Raw genomic sequence first — 16,314 nt, forward strand, 5'->3', positions numbered from 1 at the left:
TTCTGCAATGCTGCAAACTTTCTGTCATACTTTTGAGGATCATGGACAGCTTTTGTCAATATTGCATCCCTGTTACATGTCACTTTAACACATTTTGTTGATAGCCAGTTTGGAAGTCAAATATTTTGAGCACTTTGATATTTTCAATGGCTGAAATTACATGCAAATTAACTTTTACTGTTGCATGGCAGGCACGTATCCCTACGTAACTTCATCCAACTGCTCCATTGGTGGTGTGTGCACCGGTCTCGGGATACCCGCAAAGAATATAGGGGACGTCTATGGAGTAGTAAAAGCCTATACTACCCGAGTAGGAGATGGTGCATTCCCAACAGAACTAAATGATGTGAGCTTGATGTTTAGAATAAATACACTGTAGATTTGAAAGTGTAGGACTGAGACTGAGAACGATATATGAATATCAAGTTGATCAAGTTTTCGAATATTAACTGTTGTCTAAAGTAACAAGCAGTATTTTATCAAAGATATCACACTTGACTCACTAAGTTATTGTCTTGAAAGACTAAAATGTTTAACAAGCTATTATTTGCTTGAATATTTTGTACAGCCTGTAGAACATGAGCAATGATCTTGCTCTGCCTTCTTTTGTCTTTTAAAATCTCAGAGAGACGTAGTCCTTTAAGATCAGTTTTGCAAAATTTAGATCAGGGGACATTTTGATAGCCAGTAGTTTCAGAACATATAGATGCAAATTTACAGTTCAGATTTCAAAATCTGTTTGATGCTGCATAAAATTAGCAAGTGTTGTACTTACATGTAGGAGCACATGGTCAAAATGGGGGTTATTCTAGAATTTCAATACATGCACCGAAGTTGACATTACCATTTTAGCCATGCAGTAACTCGAATGCATGTTTGAACTGATTTGATGTTAGGTACTTTGCTCTCAAATAGCCTGGCCTTGTTTTGAAGTGCCATCCCGTTGGAGAACAATAGGATCAGTTTTCTTGTTGGATAACTCCCTTTTACACACCTGTGTTGATGTTGATGTATTGTTCCCATTTTGTTGTAAAGGAAATAGGAAGCTTGTTGCAAGAGCGAGGTCATGAGTTTGGTGTAACAACCAAGCGGCGCCGGCGTTGTGGTTGGCTGGACGCAGTACTGCTGAGGTATACTAACATGATCAACGGATTCACTGCGTAAGTCTGCTAATGCCAAGCAAAGATTTGTTCGTAACAAGGAAGACAATTGTTGACACATGATTTCCAAAATGTGGCTCGTTTTGGAATACCCTTTTGGGACATAACGCGATGGTACTCATTGCTTGTAGGAACCAACATTATTCTCAGCAATTGCATTACTCCAATGGGCTCTTTGGCTTGTGTGCCAAAGCACATCCATAGCTAAGGACTCTGTGCATACAGTTAATGCAAAATTTCCTAACCTACTGAGAGGACTGAACTTTTCATTGTTGCAAGTGCCAACAATGGTAAAGATCATGGTGCACTGTCTACAGTATTGGTGTGATCACATGATAAAGATGATTCAGAAAAGAATAGTTTTTTTAATAGTAGACAGGAATAAAGTGTTTGTAAAATGTTAAAGATCACACCGTATAGTCAGCAGCGAAGTGTACTGTTAATGGAATTCAAAAATGTAAATGGATTTCTACCATATGGGATGACAATAGTGCTTTTGTTAGTGTTTAGTAAAATTAAATTGAATTTATGACATTCAGTACAGAACAAATGGTCACAATCATAACTACTGGTATTTTGCTGGAAATGAGCCAGTTCGGTATTTAAAAAGCCATGGTCTTTTGGGACACAAAGCATATGCTTGCAAGATAACATATGGCTGCACTGATTGGACAGACTATCGAGCACGCGTAGCTGTTCTCGAATAGCCTCATAATGGGCATACGCTATTGGAATATCAAACTAGCTCATTGTACATTCATGCTGCAAAACATGCAAATCGTTGTTACTTTGTCTAGACTATTTTGACTATTTTTCCCCTCATACGTGCAGGTTTGCCATGACCAAGCTTGACATTTTAGACGTGCTGGATGAGATCAAGATTGGAGTGGCATACAAATACAAGGGTGAAGAACTACCGTGCTTCCCAGGTAGATTTGCCTCATTCATGGGATATCTCAGAAGTTCAGTTAACGTGAATTCCCAGGTTATTTTACTGAGAAGCTTGCTGAACACTTTCTACTTGAACAAAACTGGAACACCCAGGTACCGTAAAAATGGTTGATGGGCTCAACACTGTGACAGTACTGTAGACTGACAATTTCAGGTGCTTGATGTGAAAGTTTGCTTAGCAATTTCCTGGGCTTAATCTGATGTATTGTCTTGTTACTTTTGCAGCTCATCAGGACATCTTGAAGGAGGTCAAGGTTGAGTACATAACTATGCCTGGCTGGAAAAGCAACACGGAGCAGATCAGAACCTTTGAAGATCTTCCAGTCAATGCTCAGGCGTATGTGATGAAGCTAGAAGAGCTAGTCGGTGTCCCTGGTGAGTAGCATCAGGTTCAACATGTCATCAACTAGACATGTACTCTTGATTGGCAGGGCCCATTAGTTTTAAGGTTGGTCGTCAGTGTGTCAGCTTTCTTCAGAAGAAGTAAAGGAAACTTTCAAATCAGCTTGTTTTAACCAGAAGAGTTGAACCAGAAGAGTGTAGAAACTTGTTTGGTCTCAACAGCTTAACTGGCTAAGCTTTGCAGTGATTCTTTTGTGGTTTGCAGGAGTTTCATCAGTCTTCCCAGCTCTTCCAAAAGTTGCTCTCTGAAATTCTGTTCCCAAAAATGATGATGGTTGTCTCTTGACAACGCATGTGTTGCAACCCCACGGTAACCTGGTATTGGTTACCACGAAGTGCACATTAAAAAAAGAAGACTCCAGAGCACTGTAAAACAAGAGGAAATCAGACGGACACTGTAAGCTATGGTGTGGAGTCAATGTTACTGCTCTGAAGCATGGAGTCAGAATGACTCAAGAGAACAAAGGCACCCACACATGGCAGCAGTGCCCTACAGGAAGTGTTATGTAACTGGTTGGAACCACTGCTGCTGTGTACTAAATAGCATTAGACTGGTAAACAGTGTTCAAAAAAATAGGGGGGTGCATAAAACCACTATCAACTGTACTGGTCAGTGCAAATGTCAATGCAGGGGGCTACACTCTCCCCTGGAAAAATAAATGTTGTCCTCAACATTTCTTCGTCACCAAAAAAACCAATACGCGTATCACGGGCAGTCACTAGTCTACATGTCCTGAAAATCAACTACAGTTTGTTGACAAGTGTCCATCCTGGTTGTATCGTCAGGACTGCTGAGTGGGTGGCAGCTGTTGCCATGGATACACCGGCATCTGCTGTGGATTCCATGGTGTCACATGTGGTGGCCATGGCATGGGGTATTGGGGCCACATCATTGGAGTCACAGCTGGTGGGGTCATGCACATGGGCCAAACTGGAAGTTGAAGGCCTTGGCGGGGGTCATGGGCTCTGACTTCGCTGATTCTTTCTGGCTGCTGCTGGGGTTGACCCAACTGCTCATAGGTCAGACGCTGAGGTGGCCTCCTGTCCCTTGCTGGTCTAGAATCTGGATTAACCTGCGGTTCCGGCTCGGTTGTGTAGTCTCCATATGGTCCAGCAGGCTGCTCCGGAACATCTGCCGGCTGGTCAGTTTTGGTGTCCGCTGCAGCATCATCTGGCTCAGAGGAAGGGGTTGGAGCTTGACACGTTGTTTGGTGTTGAACAGCAGGAGGGGGTGCATCCATCACTGGGTCCCGGGTGGGGGACGGGCATAAATGCATCCCCAAGTCTGAATGGACATCAGGACCTGGATCAGTCTGCGGCTCTGGGGTGGCAGGAGAAGGTGGATCAGCTGCATGTTCTAGGGCGATGGCAGGTTCCGAGTCGGCCCCTGGGACTGGGGTAGCAGCTGGTTGACTGACTGGATCAGCTTGTGTCAGGAGCTTCGGTGTGCAGGTTGATTCCGGATGGATGGCTTCATCGTTGACATCTGCAGCTAGATTGAACTGGTCGCCACCATTTTTGTTGTTCTGCGGCTGCAGGTTGCTCCCTGGAATGAAGGTCGGGGCCTCTACATTCAGTGTTGGGGCAACTTCGGGTGGTGTGCAGACCAAAAGTTCATCTTCAGAGCTATCAGAGTCCGAGTTGCCTGATACATCTTTTCCTTGACAAGCTTGCCTGGCTCGCCCCCCGGTACCAGTCTGCTGTCGGCAATGTGACTTGGCTGTGTTTTGGTACTCGCCTGGAAGATCGGTGCAGGGTAGGAGCAAATTTCGGTGCAAGGTCCGGTGACGGCCCCTCCCGCTTTCTGGTCGGACCTCATATACAGGAGAGTCTACTGCCTTCCGCTCAACAACGACGTAGATTTCCTTCTCCCAGTGAGCTCGCAGTTTCCCCGGGCCACCGGTTTCACTCAGGTTCCGAACTAGCACCCTGTCACCACTCTGCAGGACCGTGCTGTGAACCCTCTTGTCAAACTGCTGTTTCCCTCTGGCGGCCGACTTAACTGCATTTTGTCGTGCCCTCTCATAAGCATTTGCCATTTGTTTCTGCCAGACTCTGCTGTACTCTTGGTGATCCTTAGTTCCGAAGTCATCATTAGACAGGCCGAAAGCCAGATCTATGGGGAGACGGGGATTGCGACCATACAGCAAGAAGAACGGTGAGAATCCGGTGGCCTCGGAGCGTGTACAGTTGTAGGCGTGGACAACTTTGTTGACAGCGTCTTTCCAGCGCGACTTCTCATCTTCCGGAAGAGTGCGCAACATCCCCAGCAGTGTCCGGTTAAACCTCTCCACCTGACCATTCCCCATTGGGTGATAGGGTGTGGTCCGTGATGGAGAGATTCCAGACAAGGTTTGCAGCCTCCGGAACAGGTTGTTTTCAAACTCTCGCCCCTGGTCATGATGCAGTTTGTGGGGGAAACCAAACCTCAAGATGAAATCATTGAATATCTTATCTGCAGCGGTCCGGCCAGATTTGTTTGTTGTTGGGTAGGCTTGAGCGAAGCGAGTAAAATGGTCAACAATGACCAGAATGTACTCGTAACCACCGACGCTCCTTTCAAGATGGATGAAGTCCACAGAGACTAACTCAAATGGGGCTGTGGTGACAATGCTCTTCAGGGGTGCTCTGGTTGGTTGGTTTGGTTTCCTCTGTTGAAGACACCGGCAAACATTCTGGATGTAGTGCTCGATGTCTCTTTGCATCCCCGGCCAGTAAAACCTATCTCGGGCCAGGTTGACAACTCGCTCAGCACCAAGATGTCCCATCTCCTCATGTAACTCTCTGTATACCACTGACCGTAGTTTCTGAGGGAGAACCAGCTGAGACCTCCTGCCACACTTTCGAAGGAGAACACCACCATCCACCTGTAGTTTGGACCACTCTCTGAGGTATGCTTGTACGTCAGCTGGTTCTTGTGCTGCAATCTGTCGGCTTGGGCGACGCTTCCCTTTAACATACTCCATAACACGCCCCAGACAGCGGTCTTCACATTGCGCTTGCTTCAGGTCCTCCCTGCTTATACCCTGGGTGACTGTCACCTTTTCATCTGGGCTCGACGTCATCGTGGTGATGGCGGAGATCCACGGGCAACAACCAGCTCTGGAAGCACTGACGGCCTCAACTACTGCTTTTATCTGATCTGTGCTTGTCTCTTCAGTGCACTTGGCCATGAACTCATCAATATCCAGTGGTTGTCGGGACAGAGTGTCTGCGTCGGCATTGTTCCTCCCTGGGCGGTATTTGATTGTGAACCGAAAATCGGCAAGTTCAGCCACCCACCTGTGTCCTGTTGCATTGAGCTTGGCCGTTGAGAGGACATGTGTCAGGGGGTTATTGTCAGTGTATACCGTGAAGTGTGGAGCATAGTATAGGTAGTCCCGGAACTTTTGTGTCACAGCCCATTTTAGGGCCAGGAACTCCAGCTTGCCAGAATGAAGGTGGTAGTTCTTTTCAGCTGCATTTAGTGTCCGCGACCCATAGCCAATGACTCGCTTCTTTCCATTTTGTTCCTGGTACAACACTGCCCCAAGACCATCTTGAGAAGCATCAGTGTGCAGTATGAACGCTTTCTCGTGGTCAGGAAATCCCATTACTGGAGGGCATGTGAGGCAGCTCAGTAGGTCCTCAAGGATATTCTGGTGCTTACGTTCCCATGTGATCGGCTGTCGTGATGAGGGCTGGCCAGCACCCCTTTTGGCAGTCGTTTTGTTTGTGCCCCTCCACTGATTACTATTCTGCTTGGCTTCCCTTTCATCACTGGGGCTCTTGAGCAGTTCATAGAGGGGTTTCGCTTTGCTCGAGAAGTTCTGTATGTACTGCCGATAGTACCCGAGCAATCCCAGAAGCTGTCTCAGTCCTCCCACCGTACTGGGACTCTTGTCTTAGTGACTCGATGGCTGCAATGTCGGCGGGGTCCATCTTGTGGCCCTCCTCTGAGACGATCCTTCCCAGATATCGAACTTCATTCTGAAAAAGGCTGCATTTGGCTGGTTTTAGCTTCACACCCCGTTCCCGCAGACGCTGCAGCACCTGACGCAGACGTCCAAGATGGGCACTGAACGTGTCGCTGTAGACCAAGATGTCGTCTAGGTAGACAACCGCAATTTCTCCCACCAGACCATCAAGACAAGTCTCCATCGCTCTCTGAAAGACGGCTGGGGCATTGGTCAAGCCGAAAGGGATGCGTATCCACTCGTACAGCCCCCAAGGTGTTATAAATGCAGTTGCCGGACGACTCTCTTCAGCGACGAATCCTTGGTGATAGGCCTTGCCCTGGTCCAGGGTGGAGAACCAGGCATTTCCCCCAAGACTGTCCAGAACATCCTGGATCCTCGGGATGGGTTGTCTGTCGGTGATCGTCTTGCCGTTTAGCTCACGATAGTCTATGCAGAGACGAAGTGACCCGTCCTTTTTCCGGACGCAGACTACTGGTGAACTATAAGGCGACTCTGACTTGCTGATCCAACCACGTCGTATCAAATCCTGAAGATAGGACTTGACCTCTCGATAAAGAGGTGGAGGGACAGACATGTACGTCTTCTGCACCGGCTGGCTGTCTTTCAGTCTGATGTGCATCTGAAGGTCTGGTATGCACCCTAGGTCATTGTCATCTTTGGCAAAGGCACCAGCTTCCTTCCTCAGCAGTTCTGTTGCCATATGACGCTGTTCCTCCGTCAAGTGGCTGAGGTCAACAGGGGGGATCCATGCAGTGGTGGCTGCATGATTATGGATGGAGCATATGTTCTCTGCCTGCTTCTCATGTGTGGGCTCCAATGGGACTGACTGAACATCGTCTACTGGCTTCAGTGTGCCCAGCAGGGTACGGCCTCTAAGCGTGACATCATACGTGGCAGTGTTGAGCACCAAAAGCCTGACTTTTGTTGTCGCTCCTGCTATCTGGAGTACCACTGGTGGAGTTTCCAGCTCTGGTGGCCACTGGTCAATTTCTGCGGGTTCAAAGAGGACTGTGGTTTCCCCCATGGGTTTGGTTGATCGTACTCTGCCTGTGACGTAGGTATAGCACCTGCTGGGGAGAGTTATGTTCTGTCTGCCCACCCTGACATCTGCCTGTTGTTCTGCATGGTCATCTCGTATCAGGTGAGCGAGGACTTCAACCTCATGTCTTCTCACTGATGGGAACGCCGTTCGGACAATGTTGATGGGTGAGACTCCCTCCGAGTCATTCTGGACAATCTCTTTGATGACATTATAGCCAATGATGGGGACCCCCGTGGTTCCAGAGGTCACCAAAACCGGGACTTTAATGGCTGTACTGGGTCCAGACATCAGTTGGAAGGCAATCTCAATCCAACCCTCAAATGGTATCTTGGTCCCATTCGCCGCAGTCAAGTCGAGGTCTTCAGTTCCTGGTAGTTCACTCAGGGGTCTTGTGCGAACACTGGGGAGGTGATATTCTTTCCATTCGGTGGGGAGTATAGATACCTGGGCCCCAGTATCCCACAACACTCGTGCCCTGACACTGTTGATCCAACAATTTACCAGGCATCTCTCACCAACGAGTTTGCTGACCTGCTGTTTTGATGACACTTTGGAAACTTGGAAGGGTTGGGACTGCTGTTGAGGATGAGATCTGGTTACTGCTCGTCCCTCGGCAGCAACCCTTGGGCGTTTCCCGACTGCAGAGATTTTCCACGACGGCAACCTCGTGCATAGTGTTCGCTTGAACCACACTTATAACAATGGTCACAAGTGTCTCCTTTCCCATCCCGTTGGCAGAGTTGGCATCCCCGTGCTCGAGGTGTTGCCACGGTCTTCCAGTTTGCTGGTTGGCGAGTTGGTGCTGTCTGAGCTCCCCTCAAAACATTAGCGATTTCTGCAATGCCAGCTTTGAGTTCAGCGATGTCTGAAGTTAGAGTGCCCTGCTTTGGTTGTCTTTTGCCCTTGTTGCCTGGTTGTGTCTGGGCGTCACTCTGTGTTACCTCCCTTACTTCGACTGGTCGTCCTTTGTTGGTCCCTTGCAGCAAGATTCAGCTTGGTAAATAGCTCCTCATCGGTGATACTGGTATCCTGCAAGTAAGGACGCAGCTCCGCCTTTACTGCATCGCTGCGCAGGCCAGTTAGCAGTGCATGTACAAACATGTTCTGTACCAGGGTGGGGTCGTATTTGAGGCCAGAACCGGTCTCCTGACTGGCAAACAGAACCTTCTGCCTCAGATCCATAGCGCGTACCAGGAAGCTCTGGGCTGGTTCCCGACCGTCTTGAGCAAGGCGGGATAACCGGTGGAACAGTTCGGTGGCATCTTGTTCCCGATAGTGGGACCGCAGGATCTGTCTTAGAACTGGCAATGTCAGGTTCGCCCTGCCCTCCAAGTAGCTGCGCAAGGGCAACCCCGGCACAACTGCACGGATGACTGCATCAGCGATGTCCCGCTCGGAGTGTCCCCGGGCCCGTCCGCTCTCAATCTGGTGGGCCAGGCTCGAGAATGACAGACGGTCCTTTTGACCTGGTTCCCCGATCTGACCAGAGATTTTAAACTCTCTTCTCGTAAGGCTCAGGAGACTTGCTGGGGGCGGGGTTTCTGAAGGAGCACTGGTTACTGCAGAACTAGTGGTCACTATGGGGGTACTGGTTGCTGCTGAACTCGTAGTCACTGTGGGGGCACTGGTTGCTGCTGAACTCGTCGTCACTGTGGGGGCACTGGTTGCTGTCGTAGTGGCATTTGCTGTAGGGGCACCATTCACTACGTTGTTGAGGGTGGGGTTGGATGCCTCTGGCTGCTGCGTCTGGGATCCACCAGTGGTACTCATTGCCCCAAGGAAATCGTGCAATTCCGTATAGGTGGCCATCCCCTCGTCATCTCTCTGCTCCAACTCATCGCTCAACAGGTAGCGGTTGATCCTCCTCAGCAGCAACTTGGGGCTGTCATCTTCTGGGCTGGTCAACCCCAAATGGTCACAGGTCTTTATCAGAGATGCCTGTGACAGCAGACCAACTTGCTGCATCAACTGGCCACATAGCTCTTGCGGCGACTCTGCCATGGCGATTCCAGGTCAGTCCGGCTGGCTCAATCCCTTGTGCTGGTACCCCTGGTCAACTCCCTGTGGCCTTTCACCTCTCTCAGCCAGTAGCAACCCTTGTGCAGCAAGTAGTGGCTTCACAGGCAGTCTCTTCTCCTCCTATATCATGCCGCCTTGGTTCATGTCTCTGGACGGGTGCGACCAATCATCCCCCGTTGGCGCAAGGGACAACAACACCCGTCCCTTCGTGGTCGCCAAATGTTGCAACCCCACGGTAACCTGGTATTGGTTACCACGAAGTGCACATTAAAAAAAGAAGACTCCAGAGCACTGTAAAACAAGAGGAAATCAGACGGACACTGTAAGCTATGGTGTGGAGTCAATGTTACTGCTCTGAAGCATGGAGTCAGAATGACTCAAGAGAACAAAGGCACCCACACATGGCAGCAGTGCCCTACAGGAAGTGTTATGTAACTGGTTGGAACCACTGCTGCTGTGTACTAAATAGCATTAGACTGGTAAACAGTGTTCAAAAAAATAGGGGGGTGCATAAAACCACTATCAACTGTACTGGTCAGTGCAAATGTCAATGCAGGGGGCTACACATGTACAATGTTGTTTTCCAGATAGTTGTAGGTCAGTCTACAAAGCCAGTCATAAATCAGGTCACATGTTGATAAATACGATGTGATGTCTTTCTTTTGTATCCTTTATAAAGCTTGATTTGAGGTTGACGTACAATGCTTTAAAGACCAACTCCAACGGTTTGAAAAGTTTTGAAAATAAACTATTTTGGTATTTAGTGTGTCATAAATCATATATTCATTACCAAAACATGTCTGTATTGCGTCAGTATTTTTTGTAATGTTGCTGAAACTTTTCGAGTTTTATGATTAATTTCCACAATCTGACCGCTGGCAGTGGGTACTCAACATTTTGGACAGTATGCTCTACCCGAAATATTGAGTACCCTCTGATTCTTTTCAGAACCACACATACTCAGAAAGAGATATCCTTGCACGGTGCTACCACAAACCTCTATAACTTAATTCATATTTCTCATTGAAAATTCCAACCATAGAGAAAAATGTGATTTTGGTTGTTTCAGCAGTGTTTTGATGGTGTTATTTTCTTGGAGAGTGATAGGTTTGCATATGATCACCGAAATGGTTGAGTTGCTTGTGAAGAAAGGTTGGGTTAGACTGGTTTTTAGGTGGACATAGTGCCCATTGGTAGGCTTTCTTCTGAGGGGATTGACATGTCATAAGAAGTAAACAGTGATTAGTTAGACTGCATTTTTGATTTTAATTAATGTGTTTGTCTTTTTTTTGTAGTGAAATGGGTAGGAGTTGGAAAAAGCCGAGAGTCTATTATCAGACGGTTTTGAGGTAGGGCTTCTTGCAGTCTCCATTGGGCTTTTGACTTGACTGAGCTACGTGGAATTTGCCTGTCGAATGTCCAGAGTTGATACAAATCAGGTACTTCAGCAAGTGCAGCCCTTATAATGTTGTATTTCAACTTGATAGACGTTAGCAGGTAACGGTGTGTATTGAGTGTACTAAAAGAATCAATGCTGTCTTGAAATCTTCGAGAAACTCCAGCGCTGCATTTTTAATGGGGTCTTCTATACACTGGTGTGACATGAGCATGTAGGGGATGGGGTACCCTTTCGGGTGCTCAGAGTTTGGGTAAGAGGGCTTTGTATTGTTTATTTCCATGACCGTAACCAATGGAGTGCTTCCCCCATAAAAGTGAGTACTGCCCTAGCCCCCCTACCCCTGTATTGGCACCGGTGCTGAAAAAAGAACAAGCGATTGTCAAGAAGTTGGTGAAAAAGTTGGTGGTGTTTACTGTTGTGAAAGGATTGTTTATTAAAATGACTGCCGGTTTAAAGCTGTTTACAGTATTACACAGTGTAACACTCATAGGATAGGAAGTTGCTGTTGATAGGCTCTGCCAAGCAGAGACAAGCAGTGGGGACCAAACGCAATGTTGCCCCATGTATAGCATAACGGCGTGACCGTTTTTTTTTTATCTGAAATTGTGCAAACCTGTGGAGTTTTGAGGGTCACAGGGCATATGATAGCACTTGTATTTAAGTATTGGCTTAATGCCCTCCCTGTGTCCGTGGTAGGAGTTAAATAATCAAATCTGATGACGAGACTTTGAAGCCATTATTGCTGTGGTAGTGCTGCTTCACGCAGGTCACAGGAGCACATTAAATACCTCTTCAAGCAGTGGGATGTTGGGACTTGACAAAAGGCTTGTGCATGTCAAGTTTAAGCATGCACACTCGAGTATTGTAGGACCCAGCAACGACACCTCTTGTAAGTCTAGATGCTTCTTCACAAAGCCCACATTAATAGCGGCTGTTGTTGATTTGGGTTTCTCTCAAGCTGCTGTGGCTAAGGAGAGTTTTGCGTTTTAACATTAAAATTTTGTAGTAACAGTTGATGAAAACGCTACAATAAATTCATCAGAAAATGGGTAATTGTTCTGTGTCTCAATGAGTTGACAGAAGTAACGAGACATTTAGGATTATGATGCACTTAAGTAATTACTGTGTCCCCAGGTTTGTGTGAGGCCATTTTCCCAGAGTGAAAAGTGGTGTGTTTTCATAGACTGTCACCGTGTATTTTAACAGAGATAAAATGAAGTAAAAGGTCACAGGCTCTGGAATCGTATGCAGAAGATTGAGAGCATACAAAAGAATGTAAGGCAATGTTAAATGAGGGTGAATAGTTCACAGAGGAGCATGTCTATGGCAACGGCCTGAGCCAGTGCCAGATTTTCACAGTTTGCTTGGAACTGTGGAATGTTTGTCTTTTGCAAGTTGTGGTAAAAACTTTCATGTAGCAAAGTTTTTCATTTCTTTGGCATTCACCAAGTAAGACACTTTCCCTGTGGTTGGAATGAAGTTGATAATCTTCCTGACAACAATCATACTCTGAAACTTAAAATGGTTGACTGTATTTGGAACTAGAAATTAGAGAGCTTCTCTGAAAATGCAGGACAGGCTAAGCTGCATTAGAAATGGGAATTTTATTTTCTTGGTCCTCAGGAAAACTTTTGTTAACAACCAACTTTTTCTGTGTATTGGAATTGTTAATATGTAAAATTTAATGTATTAGATTGACCATTGTATGTTGTTTATGAAACCTACGTGAAATTCTGGAAGTAGTTTTAAACTCCCATTTTGTGTTAAAAACCTCACTTGTCTCATTTATTTTGTCTGATTTGTACCCTGTGAAATAAATTTGTTTTTACATGTTTATTTTGTATACATATGGTTCCACGGAGAAAAAAAATGTACATGTAAATAGAAACTAACTGAAAAAGATGCTCCATTCTTTCCAGTGTTACCAACAAAATACTTTAGTTTGACTGTCTGATATCCATGAGTCTGAAAAAGTCTGAAAAAAGTACGGTATACATCCAAGATTATCCTGAAAATTGCTGCTGGTTCACACAAGCTCCACCCTCATTGGCCCTAACAGTACTCAGGACCATTTTGCTGTGGCTGCTTATTTTCCTATTGGGTACCTTTTATTTTGAAAATCGCTGTTTGCTCGTGTGAATTTTTTTTTAAGGAAGATGTCAACTTCTTGCTTTTAAAAGGTCTGTGCAATTTCTCCTGGCTCCTTGATAAGTCAATTGTGGAAGTAAATGTTCTTAACATCTCAACATCCACTACAGAAAACTGAAAAAAAGCTCTATTTTTATTGGAACAGCAACTTTGGACTGTTCAAAGACATTTGGGAAATGGATGATCAAGTTATTTTTCAGAATTAGGTTAACCTTAAAACCAAATTTAGACATGTTGTATATTGTCCTTATTTTCTTTTCGATATTATGTACAGGTGTATTTATTCCCTTTATTAGTTTAATAAAAAAAAAAGTAACCCTGTTATTGTAGAGCATTTGTTTCAAGAATGAAGTTTAGTTTCTTTGATCAACCATGCATTAACTTTTGGATAGAATAAATCATGGGTACTTAATGGATGTTCCTAATCAAGTGACACAGAATGGCCCATTTAAGCCTGACTGCTCAGATAAAGTTTCTGAATGTAATGAACATGGCCGAAGGTGTCGGTGTTGGATGCGATCAGTTAAACTTTGCAATTATCGGTCTTTGTACAGTATGATTATCTCATCTCACGATTTGCCGATAATTCCAGCTGCAACCATACGCCCTTGTCTGTGTAAACTGTGGTTGTGGAAGATTGTTTTGAGAAAGGAAGTAAAGTCATTCGGGGCTGCAGTGTGACCTGACCGTGCAGATCAACTTATCTTGCCCATCATCACCATTCCATGCTATTTGTATCATATTTGAGCCATGCCATGCACGTGCACATTGGTGACTGTTGCACTTGGGCCAGGAGTTGGGGTTGTGTAAGAAATAAGGCTTTAAAAGTTCTTGGAGAAAGTTTATGTATTTGATTTATTTACTCATTTCTGATATGCTGTCATCAAAACTAATAAAAAGTGCTTGTATTAAAACACTTTTTAAAAAATGTTAATTAAAACACTTCAAGTTATAAAAACATTTTTCGTGGCTCCGTTTGTACACAGTGGCGCGCAACCTTTGAAATACACCAGTGCACACTGTTATGAATTTCAGGCCTGGGTAGAAGAGAGACAATATTAAACCAGTCATTAAGCCTACAAGTTATACAGAGACCATGGAATGAAACTGTTTTTGCTCTTTGTTCTGCACAAGATGATGGCTTGTACTTTCAATTTGCTCAGCCTTGACATAAAGACAGATTGAAAGCATGTGCATTGCAGATTGTGTGACGTCTGTGACATTATGCCTGTGGTTAGCAACAAAGCGATCACTGTAAGCAAAAGTTTGAATAGCTAGCGATTCTGTTCCCCGTTGTAGGATTTATCAGGAATTATTTTTGTTGATGGGTTATTTTTAAGAGAATCAAAACAAGCAATCCCCGGATTTTTTTTAATTCAGGTATCATATATCCCCATTGATTCCCAGAATGCAGTGCGGTGAACTGTGTGTGATATCATGTCTCAACTGCAGTTAAAACATGGTAAATTGACCACACATTTTTAGTCTTGCGTGTTTTAAGGGGAATATAAAGCAGGTATGATATATATAAATCATTCCATTTGCATACGGTCTTAACGTTGTTAATATTAATTATGGACTTGGAATAGTGCTGAATATTTTCACAATTTTCTGAGTTTTAGTGTAACAAATATATGCAGTAGAATTCTTGAACTGGAGTGCCTTGTATGGATTAACAATGGGGAAATAAGTTTTTATTTTTGACAAATACGTGGAGTGTAGTTTGGTGCCATCCGTGTCAGTCTTACTTGTATTTATTGTGGAAAAGGGGATTAATTCAAAGTTGTGAATGCTAATGTACATGCAGTTATTTGTTTATTGAAAACGGAAAATAAGCATCAGCTGGTCTTTTAAAATTCTGTCATTGAAACTTTGGGTAACCAATAAAATGTCCACGTTTTGTTGGATAGCTACTTTAAAATTAAGTTGTCAACCGTGTTTCCTTTATTCCTCTCCTGAAACAAAGTGTAAGCCAGCCCCCAAGGGGTTGGTTGAAAGCTGTAAAATGAGCAAAGATTATGCAGACATGAATATGGTTGCATAGGACTTATGATGTGTAATCGTTGGCTGCTCAATAAGGAATGACTTGAGACACAGCCAAGGCAAACAAAGGGGGTGAGTTCACTTCCTGCTGGGTGTCTTAACCAATCAGAAGGGAGTAACCATAGTAACTGGTCAACCCTCTGCCGATCGGTTGGCAGGTTGCGTTATAAGAAAAGGAAGCTTTTTTGGGGGGGGGTGAGTTTTGGTTCATTTCTCTGGGAGGGGCACTACAAAAGTTTTCAAAGACAAAAATATCTTAGAGGAAGAAGTTCTGAACCAGACAGGATTCACCTTTCTCATTCTTTGTCTCCTTTCAAGGATGTAACTGTGTGGTGTGAATTACGAAAAGAACGTGTGACTTACATTCTTTTAATATTGGGAAGTCAAACAGCTCATTTTTGCCCTCAACTATTGCAGTAGTGCTGTGTTTAAAATTTGAGGGTACTGAAGAACCTAAGAGTTTGCAAATGACTTGATTAATTGAAAAAGGACTAAGGAACCCTTTTGTGAGTTAAATTTCAATAAAATCTAGTACCCTGAGTTTCACATAAACATAATTTGAGTTCTCCATACTAAAGACCGTACCCCATGATTTTAGGCAAGCTTGTGCTTTAATAGTTACATAAGAGACGCTTTGCATCAATACACTGTTTTCAGTGGATAAGAAGGGCACAAAGGAACTAATCCATTCCAAAATGGTGGTTGCTATGCCAAAACTTGCCCCGAATCACGAGGAACAGCAACAGTGTCCTTAGTCTGGGACAATCAGATAACTCAGTGTACCACATTATTCAAATTTAACTCGCAAAAGGCTTATTAACATGGGATTTCTCTCTAAGCATGAATGTGTTGCAATTCTTGAAAAAATGCAGAATTTAGTATTAGTAGTAGACCTAGGCCTAGTCCAATTATTCATCATTTCTGGTAATGACACCAATGATTCCTAAAAAGTGCCCTAGGCACTGTAGCTCACCGCAAGCCTGAAGAAACCTGTAGAGAGGAGACAATGAGAAGCAGTTACAGTTTTAGAGGCGGGAGAAAACCCCAGAGGAATATTCTGGGTAAAACCCATAGAATTGGATGGGGACTGAAAACCCAACTGGGATTCGAACCCGGACCACAAAGGAGGGTGAAGAAAGAACCCCTACAACCGGACTCCACATATTTCAATAAGTTTCCCATTTGAGTCTG

The 16,314-nt window shown here is 44.8% G+C and overlaps 1 protein-coding gene across 2 annotated transcripts in view; it reads left to right on the forward strand.

The window, feature by feature from the left end:
* Positions 1–15,001, forward strand: part of LOC110983967 (adenylosuccinate synthetase isozyme 1 B-like) — a 30,220-nt gene extending 15,219 nt beyond the window's left edge. For both annotated transcript variants that reach the window (XM_022243715.2, XM_022243716.2), the window contains exons 8-12: positions 192–346; positions 1,036–1,160; positions 1,992–2,089; positions 2,337–2,486; positions 10,829–15,001. In XM_022243715.2, coding sequence (XP_022099407.1) covers positions 192–346; positions 1,036–1,160; positions 1,992–2,089; positions 2,337–2,486; positions 10,829–10,881 — 581 coding nt within the window. In that variant the 3' untranslated portion in view covers positions 10,882–15,001. The remainder of the gene's footprint in view (positions 1–191; positions 347–1,035; positions 1,161–1,991; positions 2,090–2,336; positions 2,487–10,828) is intronic.
* The last annotated feature ends 1,313 nt before the right edge of the window (positions 15,002–16,314 follow it).

This window comes from Acanthaster planci, linkage group LG01, assembly GCF_054643075.1.
Source record: "Acanthaster planci isolate LZ-2023a linkage group LG01, COTS_SCS, whole genome shotgun sequence".
Classification (NCBI taxonomy): Eukaryota; Metazoa; Echinodermata; class Asteroidea; order Valvatida; family Acanthasteridae; genus Acanthaster; species Acanthaster planci.